General features: G+C 43.8%; 1 protein-coding gene across 1 annotated transcript in view; it reads left to right on the top strand.

Annotated features, from left to right (window-relative positions):
- Positions 1-21464, top strand: part of MAML3 (mastermind like transcriptional coactivator 3) — a 416506-nt gene that overhangs the window by 221958 nt on the left and 173084 nt on the right. Inside the window, exon 2 of the mRNA XM_061192583.1 lies at positions 16590-18110. Within this exon, the coding sequence (XP_061048566.1) occupies positions 16590-18110 (1521 nt within the window). The remainder of the gene's footprint in view (positions 1-16589; positions 18111-21464) is intronic.

The raw sequence follows: 21464 nt of genomic DNA on the forward strand, positions 1-21464 counted from the left end.
ATCTCCATCAAGTTCCCTGGTGATATTGATGCTGCTGGGTGTCCTGGAGGAACCCTTTCTTAGATTCCCACTGAATTACTCTGGTACTAATTTAATGGTCTCTTAGGTCTCATTTCAAAGCTGCAACTGCTATGACAGATCTGACCACAAATTGTTCTTTTTTGCTTTGTCCTACTTTCCTGATGTTTTATTTTAATCTCTCACTGATACTGTTTCTTTGTCTCTTTGCTGACTGCTCTCATCTAATTAAGAGGGCCTGGGGCTTCCCTGGAGGCGCAGTGTTAAGAATCGGCCTGCCAATGCAGGGGACACAGGTTCAAGCCCTGGTCCGGGAAGATCCCATGTGCTGTGGAGTAACTAAGCCCATGTGCCACAACTACTGAGCCCGCGCTCTAGAGCCCGTGAGCCACAGCTACTGAGCCCGCGTGCCACAACTACTGAAGCCCGTGTGCCTAGAGCCCATGCTCCGCAACGAGAAGCCACCACAGTGAGAAGCCCGCGTGCCACAATGAAGAGTAGCCCCCGCTCGCCGCAACCAGAGAAAAGCCCACACTCAGCAACAAAGACCCAACACAGCCAAAAAATTAATTAATTAATTAATTAATTTTAAAAAAAAGAGGGCCCGTCTCCAACCATGTGTTCACTTTCCTTGGGAATTTTTGCTCTCACGTTGTTCAGGCCACCTCAGATGTATGGATGGGTGACTCAAATAAACATCGCCTTATTTCTAAGGCCCTATCTTCAGGTTTATGTGATAACTGGATCTGGATGCCCTACTCCTCTTGAACACTCTGATGTTAGAAACAAAGCTTCTGTGTCTCTACCCACTCTGGCCAATGAGCTGACGCTTCTCAGATCTCTGATAATTGTTGCCATGCATTTCTTTAAGTTATGTTAAGATGCTTGCATGAAAAGCTCCATAGAAATGTCAAGTGTTATGTGTACCTGCTGATTAAATATTGATGCAGTTGGAGAAGTCACCACTGCAGTGTGCCGAGTAATTTCGTTAATGCCTTTCCTCCTAGTGACCAACTGTTTTATAGACTTAATCTGCTTAATCCTTTCCATGAGGTATAGTAGGGGTCATGCATGAATATGCCCATTTTCAAATTAGAAATTAAGGTGCAGAAAAGTTTCAAAGAGAGACCAGAGGCACAAAGCTGGTGATGGTTCTGCCCAGGATCTGCAGCTCACGTGCGTGACTCCCATGCTAAGCCCCCAATTCCCTGCAAAGCCCCCAACTCTCTTGCAAAGCCCCCAACTTGCATACAGAGCTCCAACTATTAGCGAACACTAAGCTTCGGGGTTTTAAACATAAAAAGAAATGGCTAAATGTGATTCAACGTGTACTTCGCATAATGCATTTCTGTGACACTTCATAGTAATGAGATAATTACCATGGGTACAGTATTAGAGTATACATATTCTGATAAGTTACAGCTGTAAGAAATCAACAATGGCCATTAATCATTCCATGTTCATTCTTTACGAGTCTCAGACTAAATGGTAAGCTGCAGAATTCCAACAAATCTAAGATGAATTTTATAGTCATCATTTCTGCCATTTAGATGAGGAGTTTATGAATACAATAGACTCTCCCTAATTTAAACTAATTTGGGCAAACTGCTGCCCGAATTGAGAAGAATTGAAGTATAGTAGTAAATATATACTACCTGTGATATATTTAAAAGAAACAACTGCAATTCAAACTAGACCATCAAACTGTTAGTTAACAAACATCCTCGGGAACTACTTTAATTAATATATGAAAAGGAATCCTAATACCTGTATCAATCATTTATTTAAATTTGAGTCTCCTGAGTCCTTGAGTCCATGAAACCCATTTCTGTCTTAAGTAGCTTAAGCATTCCCCTTATAATCTTTATTATACCTATTCTTTTATATAGTGAGCTCTTTTTTTTTTTTTCACACATAAGGATAAATATCAGGTTGGCCCTTAGCCAAGTTACAGCTAAAGGCAAAGTTAGCAGGAATTGAATTAGGTTTTACTACACAATGTATTTAGAAACAGCGATAGTCACAAACTTTTTCATTCTTTCAAATTTAGGAATTAGTTACATATTTTAGAAAAGAACCACAAGGTTAAGAGGAAACCTAAAATGTCAGTTGGCTCATCTTCCACCTATATCCAAATTGACCTCGAAAGATTAAAATTCTAGACTGTTAGATCTTTAGGGGATTTTAGAGAGTAATTTGTCCAGGAGAGAATGGAGGTAGAGAATAGTCACCTGATTTCCACAGAACACACAGCTTGGTCATGAGGGAAGTGATTCTAGGACCCAGGGCCCGTGACTCTAAGCCTATGATTAGACCCACACCCATCTGCATCTTCTAGGTGAAATACACGATGATCCACGCCCAGAAAAGGTGGACAGTTTCTCCCTGTAACCTGGTGCAGTATCCAGTTACCCAACTGGCATGTTTAGGGTCATTTATTCAAAAATCACTCATGGTGGAAATGAAGAAGCAGCTTTGCATCATCCTGTAAATTAGCAAAGTTAACCAAGTTTTGGTCACCAGAATGGAAACATCACTGTTGTCTACCTCCGGACAAACGCGGAGCACAACAGGAGCATTTCCCGAAAGTATCCAATAGATACTTCGGAGCAAAAGGAAAATGTGCAACAGGCTCTGAATTTCTTTAAAAGCAAGGATCCTCTGCATCTTTCCTGTTTCTGCACCCAGCTCAGCACCTGATACCAAGCAGACCATCATAAAGTGAGAAATTCTTTTAAATGAACCATGTGATTTACACACTTGGGTTTCTGGTTTTTTAAAAGATCTCTGTGATTTAAGATTTAGTGTAATTTTTGTTTCTAATTTACTAAAGCCAGGAAACATTTGCAGAAGGGTGTAATGGATTCTTGCTCTCTGACTTAAAATGAGGCTCTTAGTTCCTCAGTAACTACCTGCCAAATACAGCTACCCTTCTGAGTTAACAGTGCCTTCCAGGGTGATTTTGAAAGTGAGTCACTGATTTGAATCCAGAGTCTAAATAGAGCTGGAACAAGCCCTGGCGATCTGGTAGTCCAGCCCTCTCCTTTTATAATTGAGGAAACGGAGGTCCGGAGAGGTTAAGTCACTGCTGCCGGATCACATAATTAAGTTTGTTTAATTGCTGTGCTTTAGTGAGAGCTGGAAAACACCACGTGCATAGTTTTGCTTTTCAACTTCCTGACGTTTTCTGTTGTGTGCACTCAGGGTATTTTTAAATACTGATAAGCATGTGAATGCAAACCTCATTTAGTTAAATCTGCCAGTGTGGGCAGTCTTCAGTGAAATCTATTACACTGCCTTGCTTGATGCCTTTATTATGTTCAGCTCTTTTTGATTTGTGGTGTTTGATTGGACAAAAGGTAACAAAATATTCGTTGCAGTAAAAAAATCCTCCTTTCTTTTTTTTACATTCATGTAACTTCAAAATATCCCCAAAGTCATCATTTGTTGTTACCAAAAAAATGTACTTCAGAACTGAGACCGAGGTGAAAAAAAATCTGTCCCAGGGGACTTTAGAGAGCCATAACCATGCAAAAGTAGGTGGTTACAGAAAATATTATGCAAACTTAACTGTAGCATTATAATGGAAACCGCATAAATAATATCTGGATGGCTAGGTAAGAAAGATAAAACCACTGAAATACATACTTGTGACTCTACACTGTTACAGTACATTTACAATACACCACAATTTGAACAGAAAGTTGACAAACTCTGAATCTGTTACAGGCAAAGTGATTTATTGCACGGGTCATCGGGCTGGAGCCGGAAATTCTATCATTCCTTGTCCTTTCTCTGAGTTAGGTTGTAGCCCTAGTCTCTCGGTGCCTCAGTTTTCCCTCTGTCTCTCTGAGGTCACATGAATTATCAATGTAAAGTAACATTTACTAAACTTCAGGGAACAACTGGTCATTTTTCAGAGCCTTCTAAATCATGACGGGCTACTTCTGAGGCTTTGCTTGGCGTCATCTCTGACTACACTTCTTTGCTAATAGTTCAGGGGCAAATATGAAGTGTCTTTTGAATTTGGGTTTAAAATTGGGAGACAAACACTTTTTTAAAAAATATGCTGTTAAGCTCTGTACCAAATAGCATTTGTTGAGCTACTTGATTCAAGACCAAGTGTGTGCTGTATTGATTTATAAGTTAAGGATGACTTTAGGGACTTCCTTGGTGGTGCAATGGCTAAGAATCTGCCTGCCAATGCAGGGGACACAGGTTCGAGCCCTGGTCTGGGAAGATCCCACATGCCGCAGAGCAACTAAGCCCGTGCGCCACAACTACTGAGCCTGCGCTCTAGAGCCCGTGAGCCACAACTACTGAAGCCTGTGCACCTAGAGCCCATGCTCAGCAACAAGGGAAGCCACTGCAATGAGAAGCCCGCACACCACAATGAAGAGTAGCCCCCGCTCGCTGCAACTAGAGAAAGCCCGCACGCAGCAACAAAGACCCAAAGCAGCCAAAAATAAATAAAATAAGTAAATTTAAAAAAAAAAAGGATAACTTTAGCCATTGGCTTAATCAGCCATGCAGGGAATGATGTTGGATCATGTTATGGGCTGAAATAGTGTCTTCTCCCAAAATTCATATGTTGAAGCCCTCAGAATGGGACTGTATTTGGAGATAGGGCCTTTTAAGAGGTGATGAAGTTAAAATGAGGCTGTTAGGGTAGGCCTTCATCCAATCTGACTGGTGTCCTTCTGAGAAGAGAAGATTTGGACACACAAAAGGACATCAGGGATGCACACCCACAGGAGGAAAGCCCATGTGAGGACACAGTGAGAAGGTGGCTGTCTGCAAGCCCAGGAGAGAGGCCTCAAGAGAAACCCAACTCGCCAACTCCTTGATCTTGGACCTCCACCTCCAGAACTGTGAGGAAAAACATTTCTGTTGTTTAAGCCTCCCAGTCTGTGGTATTTTGTTATGACAGCCCTAGCAAACTAATACAGATCACTTCAAATGCCTTACCTTTTGCAACCAGTGTCTCTCACTATGAAAGCAGAAGTTAGCATTGCAAGTGACTCCTTTTCCTCCAGCGTCTCTCAAAGCCTCTGGATAAAGTCCAAACTTCTTAACATGGCAGACAAGCCCTCCATGATCTGTAGAGCTCTCCCTTCTCCAGCCTCCCCCTTGCACTCTGGCTCAAGCCAGACGCTACCACTTGAGTTTCACTTAGAAGCCATGCTTTCTTTTCCTCACTATGAATCCTTCAAGTCTCAGCTTACGTACCAGTCCCCCCAGGAAGCCTTAGCTCATCTGGACTGAGTAACACGCCCTTCTTTTGTGCTTCCACAGCACAGGCATCTATGTCAAATTATCTTGTCCTTGTTCATCCACTTCTTTCCCCTCCACTCTGAAGGCTCCTGAGGTCAGAGACTGAATCTCGTTCACTCTCGAGACCCTGGTGCCTGATCTAGAACTTGGCACACGGTAGGTGTTCCGTTAGTTGAATCCAAGCATGAATACATCCGTGCAAGGTTTTCCTTTAAAATAGTTATGGAGTGCTTAACCTGTGTAAGATCCTGAGAAGACAGAGATACATCTAAATCAGATTATTAGTTGCATTAGTATGCTTGGGCTGCCATGACAAAGTAGCACACAGACTAGGTGGCTTAAACTTCAGGAATGCATTTCTTTACAGGTCGGAGAATAGAAGTCCAAGATCGAGGTGTCAGCAGGGTTGGTTTCTTCTGAGGCCTCTCTCTTTGGCTTGTCCATGGCCGTCTTCTCCCTGTGTCTTCACCTGGTCTTCTTTCTGTGGGTACCTGTGTCCTAATTTCCTCTTTTTATAAGGACACCCGTCAGACTGGATGAGGGCCCCCCATAGGACCTCATTAAAGATCCTATATCTCCAGATGTCCTCATGTTCTGAGCTGTTGGGGGTTAGAGCTTTAACATACAAATCTGGGGAGGACACAGTTCACCTTCATTGTGAGCACTGGCTTCATAGATATTTACCACCTTGGGGTACCTCTGGGGTGAATGTAGACTGTTATGTTGCCATCTGCCTGGGAAGGTTATTTGCTATAAAGGTTGGGTAATAGGTGTATATTTTCGTCAAGAAAGGGGCATTTTGGAGTTGACTGTTGTTTCTGGGGCTTGGACTAGGCTATTATTTTGGGAGTTCCACACCCCCAAGAATAAACTCCTGGAGGACGAAAGTCACGAAGCAGTTGAGAATGTGGTGGTGATGGCCAACATTACCAAACTCACTGGAAATTCCCATTCTGAAACCGCTAGTACTTGGTTAACCCCAGGAAATTCAGTGGTCACGTGTCCAGTTCCTACCCAAGACATGAAAACATCAGAGGCAAAGGTTTTTCTCTGAGCTTCTCTGCTCGTCGACTTTCAGGACTGGGAGAACTCCGTGGGGCATGAGAATCTGGTCTTTTAGCTTCAGATTGGACACAGAAGATCTAGGCTTGCACTCCTTAAAGGACAAAGAAAGGGTCCACCCGGGCTCAGCCTCGGTCACTCCCTGTGCGTAACTGAAATCACTGGCCATGAGTGAGGCTGTGGGGAAGAGGCTGTGTGTAAGTGACTTTGACTGTTGCTATAACAACAGTACCTCCGTCTAATTTCTTTTGAAAAATGAATTTCAGCTGGTGGGATGAAGCCAAGCAGCTTCTCCCCACAGATGAAAGCTCGGCCGACAGTCTTCGGAGCCCAGCTGTTTATGGGTTGAGTGCGTGGTTCCCTGCCTGCCTCTGCCCACTGGAACATTCTCAGAGCCAGTTAAATCATACCCATGTTTGCCTGAATGTGAGAAAGCGCCTCTCTACACGTGGGCCTCGTCACCCACGGAGGATTCATCCTAGAGACAGAAATCCTCTCCTCCAGCCTTGTTTCCTATTTGTGAACAAAGTTACTCCAAAGACGTAAATAATGGCGATCCCTTTGCTGGCAAATGAAGGCAAGTCCCTTAGCTTTCAGCTTTGGGGTAAAAACCTGCTAAGAAATGGAGGTATGGGAGTCAGATGCCATCCAGAAGTAAGAAAAATGTCCTGTTTGCTCACTAAGATGGTGTGTGTGTGTGTGTGTGTGTGTGTGTGCGCGCGCGCACGCGTGCATGTGTTTGCGCCTGTGTGAAAGGGAGAGAGAGATGGAGAATTCTCTTCCAGGACGGTAGCTCTTACCTTTGCTTTCTGTGAACTTCAACTGCCCGAGGAAGAGCAGTGCCTGCCTCTTTGAGGGAAACAAGAGGCTTTTTATAGACTAGGAGATCTTATTTCGATACTTTTGTTTCCAAAGGGAGATAACAAGTGCTGGGATTTTATTCAACAGCTGTGTCAGGACCAGGCGCAGTGGGCTATTTGCGTCCCCTAAACTGGTGTGGGACTTCAGTGCCATGGAGGCACTCCTGGAAAGGGCTAAAAACAAAAAGGAGAATTTCTCCTTGAAAAAGAAGGGACATGTTGAGTAAACAGTGAAATAAAAATATTCTTGATTCCTACCCAAGGGAGAGAAAAGTACTCGCCTCCCTCCTCTCAGAAAATAAACAGACTGAAACCTCATGCTTCCTTCCAATATGCCTGTTCTTTGGTCTGTGCTGTCGGTGTAAGCCTCCAGCTGTGAAGGATGTAGATAAGATCTGATCTTTTCATTTGCCCTCTTCCTCCCTATGGTTTTCCCTTCTTCTTCCCTGACCTCCTTCACTGTCATTTCTTTACAGCTCTAAATAAAATGCCATTAGGAATTTCAGATTGTAGTACAAGGTCACGCATACAGACATGTTTGAGTAGATAAAGTATGCGCGACTTCTAGTAGGAGATATTCCTAAGGAAATTGTTTCTTGTCCTTCAAAATAAATGTAGTGTAATGTGTGTGCGTGTGCGTGTGTGTGTGTTTATGTATCTGAAAAGACAGAGCAGTTCAGTGTTCAGATTGTAGTATTCCGATGGCAACTGGCAACTGCAGATCTCAGCGGAGTTTTTCCTACAGAAAGCTACTGAATAAAGGAAGCTGCCACCGGGATGCACACATCTGCTCCCTCCTGAAGTTTTCAGCCATCATCACTTCTCAAACACATGCTAAATTTACAGAGTAACATCCTTCCTTGTAGAGGAACACAACACTTTTCTGTGAATCAGGCAGCTCTGACTCAAAAACCTGAACACATCCTCCTAAGGCCGTCACAACACAGGTGTCTAAAACACTTTCCCAGAATTTCTAAGCAAGGTTTGCTCGTGTTTGATCAGAACAGGAGTCATCAGATGCAGAATAGCACAGTAGGTGAGAACGCAGATTTGAGAGGCAGATGGAACCAAGTAAGGCTCTGCTGTGTGTCCTGGGACAAATGACCACCCTCTCTGAGCCCATTCCTCATTCGTCATAGGGGTATTGTGAGGATTAACCCAGGTAATACAGGTAAAGCATTTAGCTTGATGTCTGGAACATTATAAGCTCTCAGCCAATTACAATATTAAATGCCAATCTTGAAATATTTAGTAAGCAGTGAACCAAAGTCTCTAATGAAAACTTCGAAGTTTAGAGCTTTCTACTGATAACTATGTGAGGAGATTTGAAAGTCATATAACCTTGGCATTTGCAGAGATAACAGTCTCGGTTTTAATGAATAGTTAATAAATTCATTGAAACACCAGTTTGGACTACATGTATGGAGCTTGTGAAAAACCTCATTACTTCAGATATAAAGAGTACACAGAATTCATGTGACTTGTGATGAAAATATACTTTATTCATTCAACTGAGAGAAAGCCAAGAGCCTCTACGAACATTCATGTATTTGGAAATATGGAGATTTGAGGAGATCTTGGGACTTAGTGTTTCTCAGTGTCAAGGGCCTTGATTGCCACTGCTCCTCTTGTTTTACGGTCCATTCTCAATGTGTTGTTGTGGATAAAGTTGGTCCAATTTAGGCATAACTGAAGGATAAAAGCATACCTAAAAATTCAGCCACGCACAAAAGATTTAAAATGCTTTTAAAGAATCTCTTATCTTGGCAGCTCACAGCTGGAGTTGGGTGGGCATCCATGTTCCAAACACTGAAAAGAGGTATGACCACTCTTGTGTGTACATACCTAAAACTGCTTAGGAATAGAGTTTTAAATCTGGCTCATAGCAAAAAGGAAAAAGATCATGGTCATTTATAAAAATAAACTCACGGTCCTGTCCCCTTGGGCTGGGGGTTCAGCAGTGCCCCAGCGTTCCCTTGGTCCTCTGTAGCTGAGGTTTCAGATGCTTTCCAGGAGGGTGAGGCCCCTTCTGCGATGATCCTTTTCTTCCTGGAGCATTTCAGAAGAGAGATTTTTTTTTTTTGGCCCTGCCGCGAGGCTTGCGGGATCTTAGTTCCCTGACCAGGGATTGAACCTGGGGCCACGGCAGTGAAAGCGCTGAGTCCTAACCACTGGACCACCAGGGAAGTCCCAAGAACAGAGGTTTTTAACTGACATCCCCTCCGGAGACCCGTCATTTCCTACTGACTAGGTCCAGAGAAGCTGTATCTATCTTGGGATGGTCACAAGCAGAGGTTTTAAACTCTTGGCTCTCAGGGAAATAGTGTGTGTGTGTGTGTGTGTGTGTGTGTGTGTGTGTGTGTGTGTGTGTGTGTGTGTATTTAAATTCATATGACTTTTATCATGTAATAAAGTTGTTTTCTCTCTAAAATGATCTTAGGAGTATATAAGGCTGACAAGGCACATTTCAGGAGTTGTGATAAGAGATCTCTTTTTTGTGTGTGTTGTTCTACCCTTCATGTAGATCCCCTTTAAACAAACATACTCAACTTTTGTCAATATATAGCTGACATGTGTTCACTTTCTGGTGTGGTCTCTGTGTTTGGGAATGAATCCATTCCTTTGCACCTGGCACACAGGCATACAGCACACCCTCAGTTCATGAGGAATGAAAATATAAAAATATAAAAAATCAACGTTTTCATGTAAAGTCTTGTAGAAATCCAGCAAGCTCCTGCAGTATTCAAGATCCTCTGTGCATCGAAATATCTCCGTCTAGAGCTTTGTTTCTTAGTCCTGTTTATGAACTGTCCCAGAGTATTACCAATCAACTCAGGAACATTTGATATTGACATTGGGTTTGTGTGTGTGTGTATTTTTTTAATCAAACAAACAACTTCAGAATTTCAGGACTCCGACAGAATTGTTCTTCTAGATCAGAATTTCTAAAAACTGGGGATGCTAGACCAACTACCTTAGAGAAATCGGAGGTTTTTATTATATTTCTTTAGATGCCTGTGCTGCCAACCTGTGTCCCAATCTGGGCCCTACCTTGGGCGACTAAATCAAACTGAGGAAGTGGCACCAAGAAACCTGCATTTTTAACAGCTTCTCAAGTCACTTTAAAGTCGGATAATCACTGGTCTAGAAGATTGAACCTCTAAATAAACCTCCAAAGATCCTTTCTAAGGACGCTTAAATCTAGAAGACACTTCGGGAAATGTTTTGCACACTATTCATGTTCTACTAATTAAAATATCTAACACATGAATATTCTGGGCCACTCATCAAATACATTAAATAAGCAAGTCAAATTTATCCGTGTGTTCATATGCTTATTATCTGCTGGTAGAATGAGAAGAAAATAACCATATGAAAATTGATATGGTTACACCAAATCATCTTCTGGTTTTGACCAGAGCAGATCAGAATGACCAAAATGTTCTCTTGGAGCCTCTAAATTAATTATAGCATCTGCAGGCTGAGATTCCAATGCATCTTTAATTCTTGGGAAATCCTTGTGTCTCTAATATTTGGTGAAGGAGGTTCACTCACACTTTTGGTTGGAGGGGGTGCTTTGGCAGGTGAAAACCACTTGAAACCTTTGTAAGGAAATTTACAATTCAACTGTGAAAACATCCAGCATTTTGAGCTCACATGCATGTCAAAACACTTGACCTTGGGAATGTTATATAAAGTCTCTGGGTTTCAGGTTCACTTTTCTTTTCCATGATGCTTTTCATATGCTCTTGAGTTGTTCTCAACATAGGTTTCCTGGACCCTTAGAGTCCTCAAAAATTTTAAGGAAGGGACAGTCTATGAGCCATCTCCAGCATTTTAAAATAACCAAAATAAATTGTACATTTATTCAATGGTCATGAAAACACCATACAGGCCAACATTTTCAAATGCCTGCTTTAGGGATCTTGTTACACAAACTGAGTGTGGTTATTTGAGTAACCTTTTTAGTTTTCATTCATTCGTACAATCTTATGAAGGAAAAGGCAAGCCGTTATGGTATGATGTGTACGAGGATGCCGTGGGAGCACATAGAGGGTCTCCAAGATTTGAAGGTGTGGGGAGGGGCTGTCAAGAGAGACTGTATAGAACGTAATGTCTAAACTGAATGGTGATGGACGAATAGCAGTGGTCGGGTGAAGAAGTTGGGTGAGAGTATAACATATGCAAAGACTCGGAGAGACAGAGAACAAACACCGTTCATCCTGAGTATGGCAAATCATTAAGTATAACTGAAGGTTTAGAGTTGCTTGGTGTTGGCGGGCCAGTGGAGGTGAAGAAGTTGGAGGTGATAGCTGAGACTGGAGAGGTAAGCAGGGAGTGAGGGTCCAGTTGTGGAGGGCCGGTGTGTGAGACTTAGATGATGCTGACGACAGCAGACAGCCCCAGAGGAGCTGCAAGTGAAGAATGGGTCCACATTTTATAAAGAAAATCACAGCCACAACACAGAGAATCGGTTAGAGAAGAGGCAAGACCGGAGCAGAGAGGCTAGTCAGGAGCTGCTACAGAAATCACGGGAGCAGTGTTGATGATCTGAACCAAGGTAGTGGCATTGGGGGTGGAAGATGAGAATAAAAATCGTTAAGGATGAGAACGGATAGTCCTCAAGGTGTAACTGGTTTGGGGTGGTGGGGAGAGGGTGGAATCAAGCAAGGATGAGTCCTGAAAACAGTCTGAAAGAACTTTATCACGATTAGCATGGGAGCGCAGGGCCACTGATGAAGGCACGACTGTGCGTCACCGCCTGCGTGAATCAGGAGTGGGGGCCATGCAGTCACAACTGAGTCTGAATTTGAATCCAGGTTGAGCACCCGCCCTTCCCCCAAACCCCCAGCTCTGTAATCCGGGACACAGTGCTTAATCTCGCCGTACCTAAAGTTTCTCCTCTGTAAGTGGTTCTAATAAATCCTACCCACCTTTTAGAATCATTAGGAGTAAGAGACAGGAATCTGAGAGTTACCCCCAATATCTTCTATCCTAAAATCTTCATTATTTTAATAGTAGGATCATCATTTTTATTCCCAAGCTCCCTGATCCTCCCCAATTTCATTCAAAGTCTGGGACAAGTCAATGAGAGTTTTTTTTTTTTTTTTTATTTTTTTAACTTACTAGCACTGCTAAGAGTCTAAAGGAAGAAAGAATATCTTCATCATGGACGCACTGGCCCAGGGGACCCGTTAGAATCTGCTGGGAATGTCAGCAGAAGCCTAGCTATCTTAGCCACGTTCCTCCTTGTTCTGGGTGTCATCCAGCCTCCCCATTCCACCTCCTCCAAAACACTGCCCTTTTCTCTGTTGAACCATCAGACCAGCACACGACCTGCCCCAAAGATTTGCTATGAGGATAATATACGATCCTGTGTAAAAGTGCTTTATAACCCCAAAGGCACAGCTGTTCTTATTACTACTGGTCTGGGTGTCATATCACCACTCCCAAACCCATTCTGTATCTCCCTGCCTCTAAGTTTCTCTCTCTGTCTCTCTGTCTCTGTCTCTCTCTGTCTCTCTGTCTCTCTCTCTCTCTCTCTCACACACACACACACAGTTTGACAGAAACACAAGCCATCAAGCCACACTGTAGGCGAGAGACTCGTGCTGGAGCCACTGTGGAGGAGGAGGAATGGTTTCCCTTAGAGTAACTGACACATGAGAGTGGCCCCCATTGTACTAGGCAGGGGATGAACAGCAACTTTAGCTCCTGGCACCGCAGCATCCCTTAATGGGAGAAAACATGTATATGTAATCATACAAGAATACCAGAACAAGGAAGCTGAAGCTCGGTCAAGAGTTCCTGTGATTCTTCCACAAGAGCACAAATCGTACTAAGGAGGCTTCCAGCTTTGGGAGGCAGAAGGGCCAGGGACTTCCTGAGATGAGGCTATTCGGGATGAGACCCTGACCTGAATCCTGGCGGGGACGGGGAGTCCCCAGACAAGCAAAGGATGATGAGACGCAGGAGGGATGCTTAGATGGCTCTGCTATTTTGGACACAACTAAAAACTATAACATGGTTTCAGTGTATCTTCCATGAGGTCTTTCTTATATTCCCAACGCTGGTACAGGAAATACATGTCAAGATTTGGGTTAAAGGGGCCAGCAATGGAGAACTCTAGGCCCTGAAGGAAAAAGAAATACTCAGCAGCTCCATTCAGGTTGCATCCTGGAAACGTATTTGATTTGAGCCCCAACCATCCACTGCTGTTCTACAATCTAGGGCACAAATACATTAGCACTTGGACTCAGGCTTGAATTGCAAATTTGATCTTTTGTTGTTCATATTTAAAAAGCTATACAAGGTGCTTGGAAAACATGAGGCTTTTGCAGGCTGGGGAACAGAAGTATTATCATTTTACCTATTTGTATTTAGAGATCCAGAAACTAATCTGTCTCAGCTGCAGTTGTGACTATTGATATCACTGCATTTTTAAAAAATTGTATTGTGTTTTTAAAATAGTAATAGCTAAGGCTTAGTGGTTGCTTACATGATACCAGACATGAAGCTAAGTGCTTTCCATATTATTTCATTTAAGTTCATCCTCACAGTAACTATAGGAGCTAGATATTATTAACCCATTTTACAGATAAGGCATCCAAAGCTTAGGAGAGTTTAAATAAGTTTTCCAGGATTCATTCATTCAACATATATTTATTATCTACTTTGAGCTACTAGGGGCCCAGTAGTGGGATAAAGCAGAAAAATCCCTGCCTTCATGTAACTCACTTTCTAATGGAGGGTATCGTAGCTAACATTTATGAAGTACCAGACAATATTTATATGTATTAACTCTTAGGTAGGGGTTCTTGGGTTTGAAGCCAGGCTTTCTAACTCCAGGGCCAGTAGGGCGGTTTCTGTGTTACTGTTACTATTACTGTTCTGTGTTACTATTCTTTTTTTTTTTTTTTTAAACATCTTTATTGAAGTATAATTGCTTTACAGTGGTGTGTTAGTTTCTGCTGTATAACAAAGTGAATCAGCTATATGTATACATATATCCCCATATCTCCTCCCTCTTGCGTCTCCCTCCCACCCTCCCTATCCTACCCCTCTAGGGGGTCACAAAGCACCCAGCTGATCTCCCTGTGCTACTGCCCTATTCTGACTCACCCACCTAGGCCTGCTCTGCTGATAAGAGGTGAGGCTTGGGGTTCCCAGCCAGACCTGTCTGTCTCCATGGTCTCGGCCACCACTATTTTCCAGCGGAACAAACAGAGCATTTGCCTTTATTTCTCCATCCTGCCCCATCCATTTCATGGCCTAGAACAGAATCATGGACCTGTAGTTTTAAAAATAAAGTCAGGTTCATTTTTAAGACAAGTGCCTGTTTTTTTAAGGTTAACATCCCTGTAGGAGGTGCCGAGGGCCCCAAGCTTTACTTCCTTTAGACCCTGAAGCTGTCATATCTGAACTTGCCACTGTGTGTTGGAGCTACATTCAAGTATCTGCCATATCTACGATCAGAACCACGGTTTCCTGGTTTGTTCAATAAATAACGTAATTTTCTAGCAGGTTCTACCTAAGATGATGGATTGAGCCAGATCTTGTTTGAAGTCAAATCTCAGTGTGTCCCAGTTGGGGCCTTGTTTTCAGAAATTCAGGAACACCTACCAAGCAACTACAGAATGTTTGGTGATTAAAAATAGAAAGTTTAGGAGCAAGGGTTAGACTGGATTTTTACTTAAGGACCTCTTTTGTTTCCTTTTAAAATGGAATTCTCTACTTATGAGAGAAAGGCAATAAAGTAGCACGTCTTAGAATCCCCCAGATTGTCTCCGGAAGTGTTTTATTCTACAGGGGGCTCCTGGGGAGCCTTCCCAGTTCCATGTGTGAATGCGGGGTCAGAGGGGATCCTGCTCCTCTCCCCCCCTTGCTCCTGTGATACGCAGCCCCTCTGGCAAGGATAGGAGAATGCCCAAGTGGGGCTCTTCTGCCTCTTCCCTCCTTCCCCAGGTCACTCTGCCTTGTGCCTTCAGCTCTGCAAAGTTACTGAAACCTCTGTCCAACCCAGTTTGCCTTCCCTTTGTCATCATCCACCAAGCGTTTCCCCCGGGCTTTTCAAAGGAGTCCAGTTAAATGGACACAATACTCTCCAGGGCGAGAGATTCCATTACCAGGAAGGCAGAAGCTCAAAGTCAAGCATTCTTTAATGTCAATGGAGTTGCCTCCTGCTCTGATCCAAGCTCACCTCCTTCAGCCCCTGTGAATTAAACAGTAGAATCATTCATTTTTGCCACTGTCTATTAACCACTGCTGTGAACTTGAACTGAACACTACCTGCAGCCCCACAGATACACAGTAAGCAAGTCAGCCGTAGCCCCTCTTCTTGGAGCTCACTAAACAGACACTTAAGCAATTGCCCCAAAGTATGGTAGAAGCTATGATGGGGAAGTAGAGGTTGCTTGGAAAAACGTATTCCAGGATTTCCAATCCAGTGCAGGTGGGTCAAAGGAGGTACCTATTGTAGTTGGGGTGAAGGGATGTGAGAGAAGATTTCCTAGAGGAAGTGAAGTCTAAGCTACAACCTGGAAGATGAGTAGCTATTACCAGGGGAAGGGGAGAGGGAGGGGGAGGAGTATATTCCAAGAAAAGAAAACAACATGTACTGTGCCCTGGAAGCAGAAGGAAGCTTAAGACCAAACAATGAAGAATCCCATCACTTAGGAGAGCGAAAGAAGAATACATAAGAGACTGAGAAAGCACAGATGGAAGGAACGAAGGAAATCCAGAAAAGTGTGGTATCATGGAAACCCATGGAAGCATACTTTTAGAACAGAGCAGGCTACTATGTCACGAGGTGCTGGGAGGTCAAGTAAAATAAGAACCAAAAAGAAGTTTCTGGTTATGTTAACCATTAATCTTCATTTCTGTGTTATTCAGTAAATGTGTTAAATTCCATAATCTTAGAGGATTTTCAGTGTTCTTTAAAGTATTGTTGATTTAATCCCTTAACGTTCTCAAGTCAGATGTGACAAGAACTTAAGATAGGTATTAACACCTTTCTCGAGCATGACACATTTTGGTCCAAGTCTCACACGTAGCATTCATTTGAAAAATAATAATAAGATGATGCTTCCCAATAGGAGAATTATTGCCTTAACTCTTTCTTTTCTTTTGTTCCGCCCTCCAGTCTTTAGTTTGCTTTCTATCTCTTAGCCCTGTGAGCTCTGCTTTTGGGTAAAACCTTTTCCCATAGAATTTGAATTGAAACCTGACCAATTTTGAAATTAGAAGTATAACATCTTTCTGATGTGTTCTAAAGCATTTAAAAATGAGTTCGTCGCGATGCGTACCACCATGCTTAATGAGTAAGTAAACCATGACTTGGAGATTTAGTCATTCTCTTTCCTGTTTCTTTTCCAGCTCCAGGAGACTGTGAAAAGGAAGTTGGAAGGAGCCCGATCACCACTTAATGGAGACCAGCAGAATGGTGCTTGTGATGGGAGTTTTTCTCCAACCAGCAAGCGAATACGCAAGGACATTCCTACCGGGATGGAAGCCATCAACAATCTGCCCAAAAATATGCCACTGCCTTCAGCTTCTCCTCTTCACCAACTTGACCTGAAGCCTTCTTTGCCCTTGCAGAATAGTGGGGCTCACACTCCTGGGCTTCTGGAAGATCTGAGTAAGAATGGGAGACTCCCAGAACTTAAAATTCACGTGAACGGTTGCAGTGACCTGGAGGACAGCTTCACCATCTTGCAGAGCAAGGACCTCAAACAAGAACCTCTAGACGACCCTACTTGCATAGACACATCAGAAACGTCTCTTTCGAATCAGAACAAGCTGTTCTCAGACATTAACCTGAATGACCAGGAGTGGCAGGAATTAATAGATGAACTGGCCAACACGGTTCCTGAAGATGACATACAGGACCTGTTCAACGAAGACTTTGAAGAGAAGAGGGAACCAGAATTCTCGCAGCCGGCCACGGAGACCCCCGTCTCCCAGGAGAGCTCCAGCGTGAAGAGTGACCCATCTCACTCTCCTTTTGCACACGTCTCCATGGGCTCCCCCCAGGCCCGGCCTTCTTCTTCTGGTCCTCCCTTTTCTACTGTCTCCACGGCCACCAATTTACCTTCCGTGGCCAGCACTCCCGCGGCCCCCAACCCTGCCAGCTCGCCAGCACACTGTGCTGTCCAGTCCCCTCAAACTCCAAACCAAGCCCACACCCCGGGCCAGGCTCCACCTCGGCCTGGAAATGGTTATCTCCTGAATCCGGCCGCCGTGCCAGTGGCTGGTTCGGGGTCGGGGCCTGGTGCTGTGCCCGGCTCTGAGCTGTCTCCGGCCGAGCAACTCAAGCAGATGGCAGCCCAGCAACAGCAAAGGGCCAAACTCATGCCGCAGAAGCAGCAGCGCTCACATCAGACCGCAAGTTGGTCTCCTTTAGGGCCTCCATCCAGCCCCTACGGAGCAGCTTTCTCGGCGGAAAAACCAAATAGCCCAATGATGTACCCCCAAGCCTTTAACAACCAAAATCCTATAGTGCCTCCGATGGCCAACAACCTGCAGAAGACGACAATGAATAACTACCTCCCTCAGAATCACCTGAACATGATCAATCAGCAGCCAAATAACCTGGGTGCAAACCCCTCAAACAAACAGCACGGTATTCTTACTTACGGCAACACTAAGCCTCTGACCCATTTTAATGCAGACTTGAGTCAGAGGATGACGCCCCCGATGGGCAACCCCGGCAAAAGCCCGCTGATGCCCTACATCCAGCAGCAGCCCCCACAGCAACCCCCGCCACCGCAGCCGCTGCCACAGCTCCAGGCCCCCAGGGCACACCTGAGTGAGGGCCAGAAGCGCATGCTTCTCATCAAGCAGAAGGGAGTGATGAATCAGCCCGTGGCTTACCCGGCGCTTCCATCCCACGGTCAGGTAAGTGTGAAAGTGGGACGCGCTTGGAGGGGCCCTCGGCGTGCGTGGCAGACCGTCGACGTGCAATGCTCCCCGTGCTTCAGCGGTAGGGGGTTAATCACCTGTGGAAATCCTTCCTACCTATCCTCATGTAGTTACCACGTTTGTTTGAGGGTTTTTTCCTCTTTTTCCTAAGAGATGGGGAAAGGTGGCACAGTATACTTGCCTGTATTTGAATGCCTGGGAATCGAACTTCTTTTATTCTGGACAGCAGATAAGAAAGCGAAAATGACATAACATGCTCACTAGGAAGGAAGCAGCCTGTCGAGGTCCCATGACAGAACGTGGTTCTCCTCCTGTAGCTTCTCTCCCGGGTCATGCGGTCCAGGACTGGGGATGGCGGGAAGGCCAGAGTGTTTAGGGATCTCTACAACCGTCTTAGAAGGTTCTGAACAACCTTGGCCTGTCTCACTGAATTTTGAATCGTGGAAATTTGGATTCTTGATGTTCAAAGGTGGGAGAGTTTTCTGTGTTTGCAAAGGGAAGTGGAGGATAGATTTTTGTAGGACCGTGTAACGTTTTAACATTTGTTGATGTACTGGCACCATTAGAAGCCGTTTCAACCTCATGACCTGAGAGTGTAGTAAAAACTCTCCAATTCGTTCAGCTCTGGTTCGGGAGAATTTGATGATGACCGTCTCTTAGTTCGCTATTAAAGTCTCCTCTTTCCCACTGTCTTTCTTCATGACATCCTGGTATCGGGGTGTAGGGCTCTCAGGGATCCATGGTAAAAATGAATGGCAGCCATTGGGGAGTGGACTCTCATTGACAAGCATCGGCTCTCCTCACCCTGACCAGTGTAGCAAGCAGCCAACCCTCCTTTAATTTAACACGTCATCTGCCTGGCAGGGTGCGGGGGGAAATCCGCGGTTCTGATCTTACCCCGACATGGGTGAATTCATGAGCCTGATCTTACCCAGACATGGGTGAATTCATGAGCCATCCGTCATTTTATTGCCAACTGCTGTCAGTTGTGTAGGCACAATTCTGCGCCTCTGTCCTCTCTGGATGCCCACATTTGCATTGCAGTTGGAGACTTTGCAGGAAAGTCTTTGCTTTAGGGGCCCTCGTGCAAACAGGTCCAGACTAGTGCTTGGATATGCATCCACAGTGGGATGCATTGGAAGCTGTGGGAAGAAAGGCAGGCAGATATTGCATCACCAGGCACTGTTTGCATCTGCATCTCCAGGTGTGCGCCCCACCCCCAGCCCCCCACCCCACCTCCCCAAGCCTGATGGAGGCTGCAGGGCTGGAGGTGGTGCTGGCCTGCCGAGACAGGCCTGAGCTGTGTGGCTTGATGCTTGTCCTTCACAGCACTTCCAACCCCAAAACCTCATAGTGGTTTCTTGTCTGCACATTGCTGACCAGCTCTAGAGAAATTCTGCCTGGAGAAATAAACATATAGCTTGGTTGACATCAACGGCAATCAGTAGCTGGTAGAAAAACGTCATTGAAATGGGAACTTTTATGTCTTATCTTGGTTTCATTAAAACTCTATATACCATTGGAAAATGCAGCATTTTATACATTTCAATATTAAGTTCTGAAGCAGGCAAAAATACAGGCAATACACAAGGATGTTTGTTGTAGCCCCGAGGTTTATGAGATGGCAGGCTGTCAGAATGGTCTGCTCTTAATCTTAATGCATCTTGTGCTTCTACATCCGCTGTTTTTCACACCAGCTACGGTAGAGTCCTTCCTCCAAACCAGACCAGTGGTGCCAACTCTGCAGACATGTGGGTGCAATGTAAGGCAGCCTCGCTCCCCACCCTCACTTCAATGTCTTTTGAAATTTGCCAGCTTGGGACGAAGCTCCTGTCTTTGCTGGAACATGAATTTTAAAGGTGCTTATTTCAGGTCCTTATGCTTGCCTGGCTATGAGTAAACAAAGCCTTGAGCTGCAGAGGTCATGTTGAGAAAGGGCTCGGTCAAGTGATGAAGAAACAAAAGTGATGGTTTTCTGGATTAAATCTGTGGGCTCCTCCTCTCCTCCTTCCATCTCACGAGGTGCTTTCAGGATGGACAGAATCTTCCTTATTAGAATAATCATTTCTTAACCTCATAAAGAACCATCAAGCAAAAGCATGCTTTTTAATGAAATATTAACTCACCACTGTTTGAAACAAGCTTCGACATACATATATAAACATGTGACTATCTTTCTGCAAACATACCATTTATTTCATGCTTTTATCTGATTGTGGAGAAGTATTGACACAGCTCTCGGAATAGCTAATTGCACTCTACGGGAGTACATTGCACAAATACAAGCATGAATTACAGGCAAGATATAAAGTATAATTATACATAGGTATAGTTCAAATTTGTTGTCTGCTGTTGCTAGTGAAAATTCACTTTACTCTTTGTTGGCCACAAGGACCATGATGAACACTTAGTTTTAATGAGTAACTCGAGCACTGAAGCCAGTTAACACCAGAACATTTATTTCAAGATAATTTTCTTATACAGACATTTACTTATTTGGGACATTTGCAGCAAACGCCATTTCTCTCAGGAACAAATAGAAATTCACTTTGTTCCTGGAGGTTTTGAGAAAGAGGGAGCCAAAAATAGAGAAAAAAAAACAACACAACTTATTTCAAAATTTTGAATATGTTTTATCTGGTAGTTCCACTTCTCAGAATTTACATATTATTCCTTATAATTAGAGAATTGAACAAAGATTTATGTACAAAGGTTATGCTCATGGTTTTACTTATGATTGTGAAAATTAGGACCAAAATAAGCATTTTGGAAAAATGAATAATGTACATGAAAATCATGCTATTAATGAATGATTAATCACATGGAAATGCTCAAAGTATGAGTGAAATGAGCAGATCAAATAACAGCTTGTATGTCACAATCCAAATTGTGTTTTTTAATAGGTATAGAAAAATGCTGAAAAACTGAAATATTAAGAATGGTATTTCTGGTTGGTAAAATTATGAGCAATTATTATTTTCCTCTTTATACTTTTCTTTCAATTACTTGAGTATTATTTATTGTGTTTTTCTTTTCATCTTTACTGGAGTATAATTACTTTACAATGTTGTGTTAGTTTCTGCTGTACAACAAAGTGAATCAGCTATACGTATACATATATCCCCATATCCCCTCCCTCTTGAGCCTCCCTCCCACCCTCCCTATCCCACCCCTCGAGGTGGTCACAAAGCACCGAGCTGATCTCCCTATGCTATGCAGCAGGTTCCCACTAGCCATCCATTTTACATTTGGTAGTATATATATGTCAGTGCTACTCTCTCACTTCGTCCCAGCTTCCCTTTACCTGCTGTGTCCTCAAGTCCGTTCTCT

The sequence above is a fragment of the Eubalaena glacialis genome, chromosome 5 (assembly GCF_028564815.1).
Source record: "Eubalaena glacialis isolate mEubGla1 chromosome 5, mEubGla1.1.hap2.+ XY, whole genome shotgun sequence".
Classification (NCBI taxonomy): Eukaryota; Metazoa; Chordata; class Mammalia; order Artiodactyla; family Balaenidae; genus Eubalaena; species Eubalaena glacialis.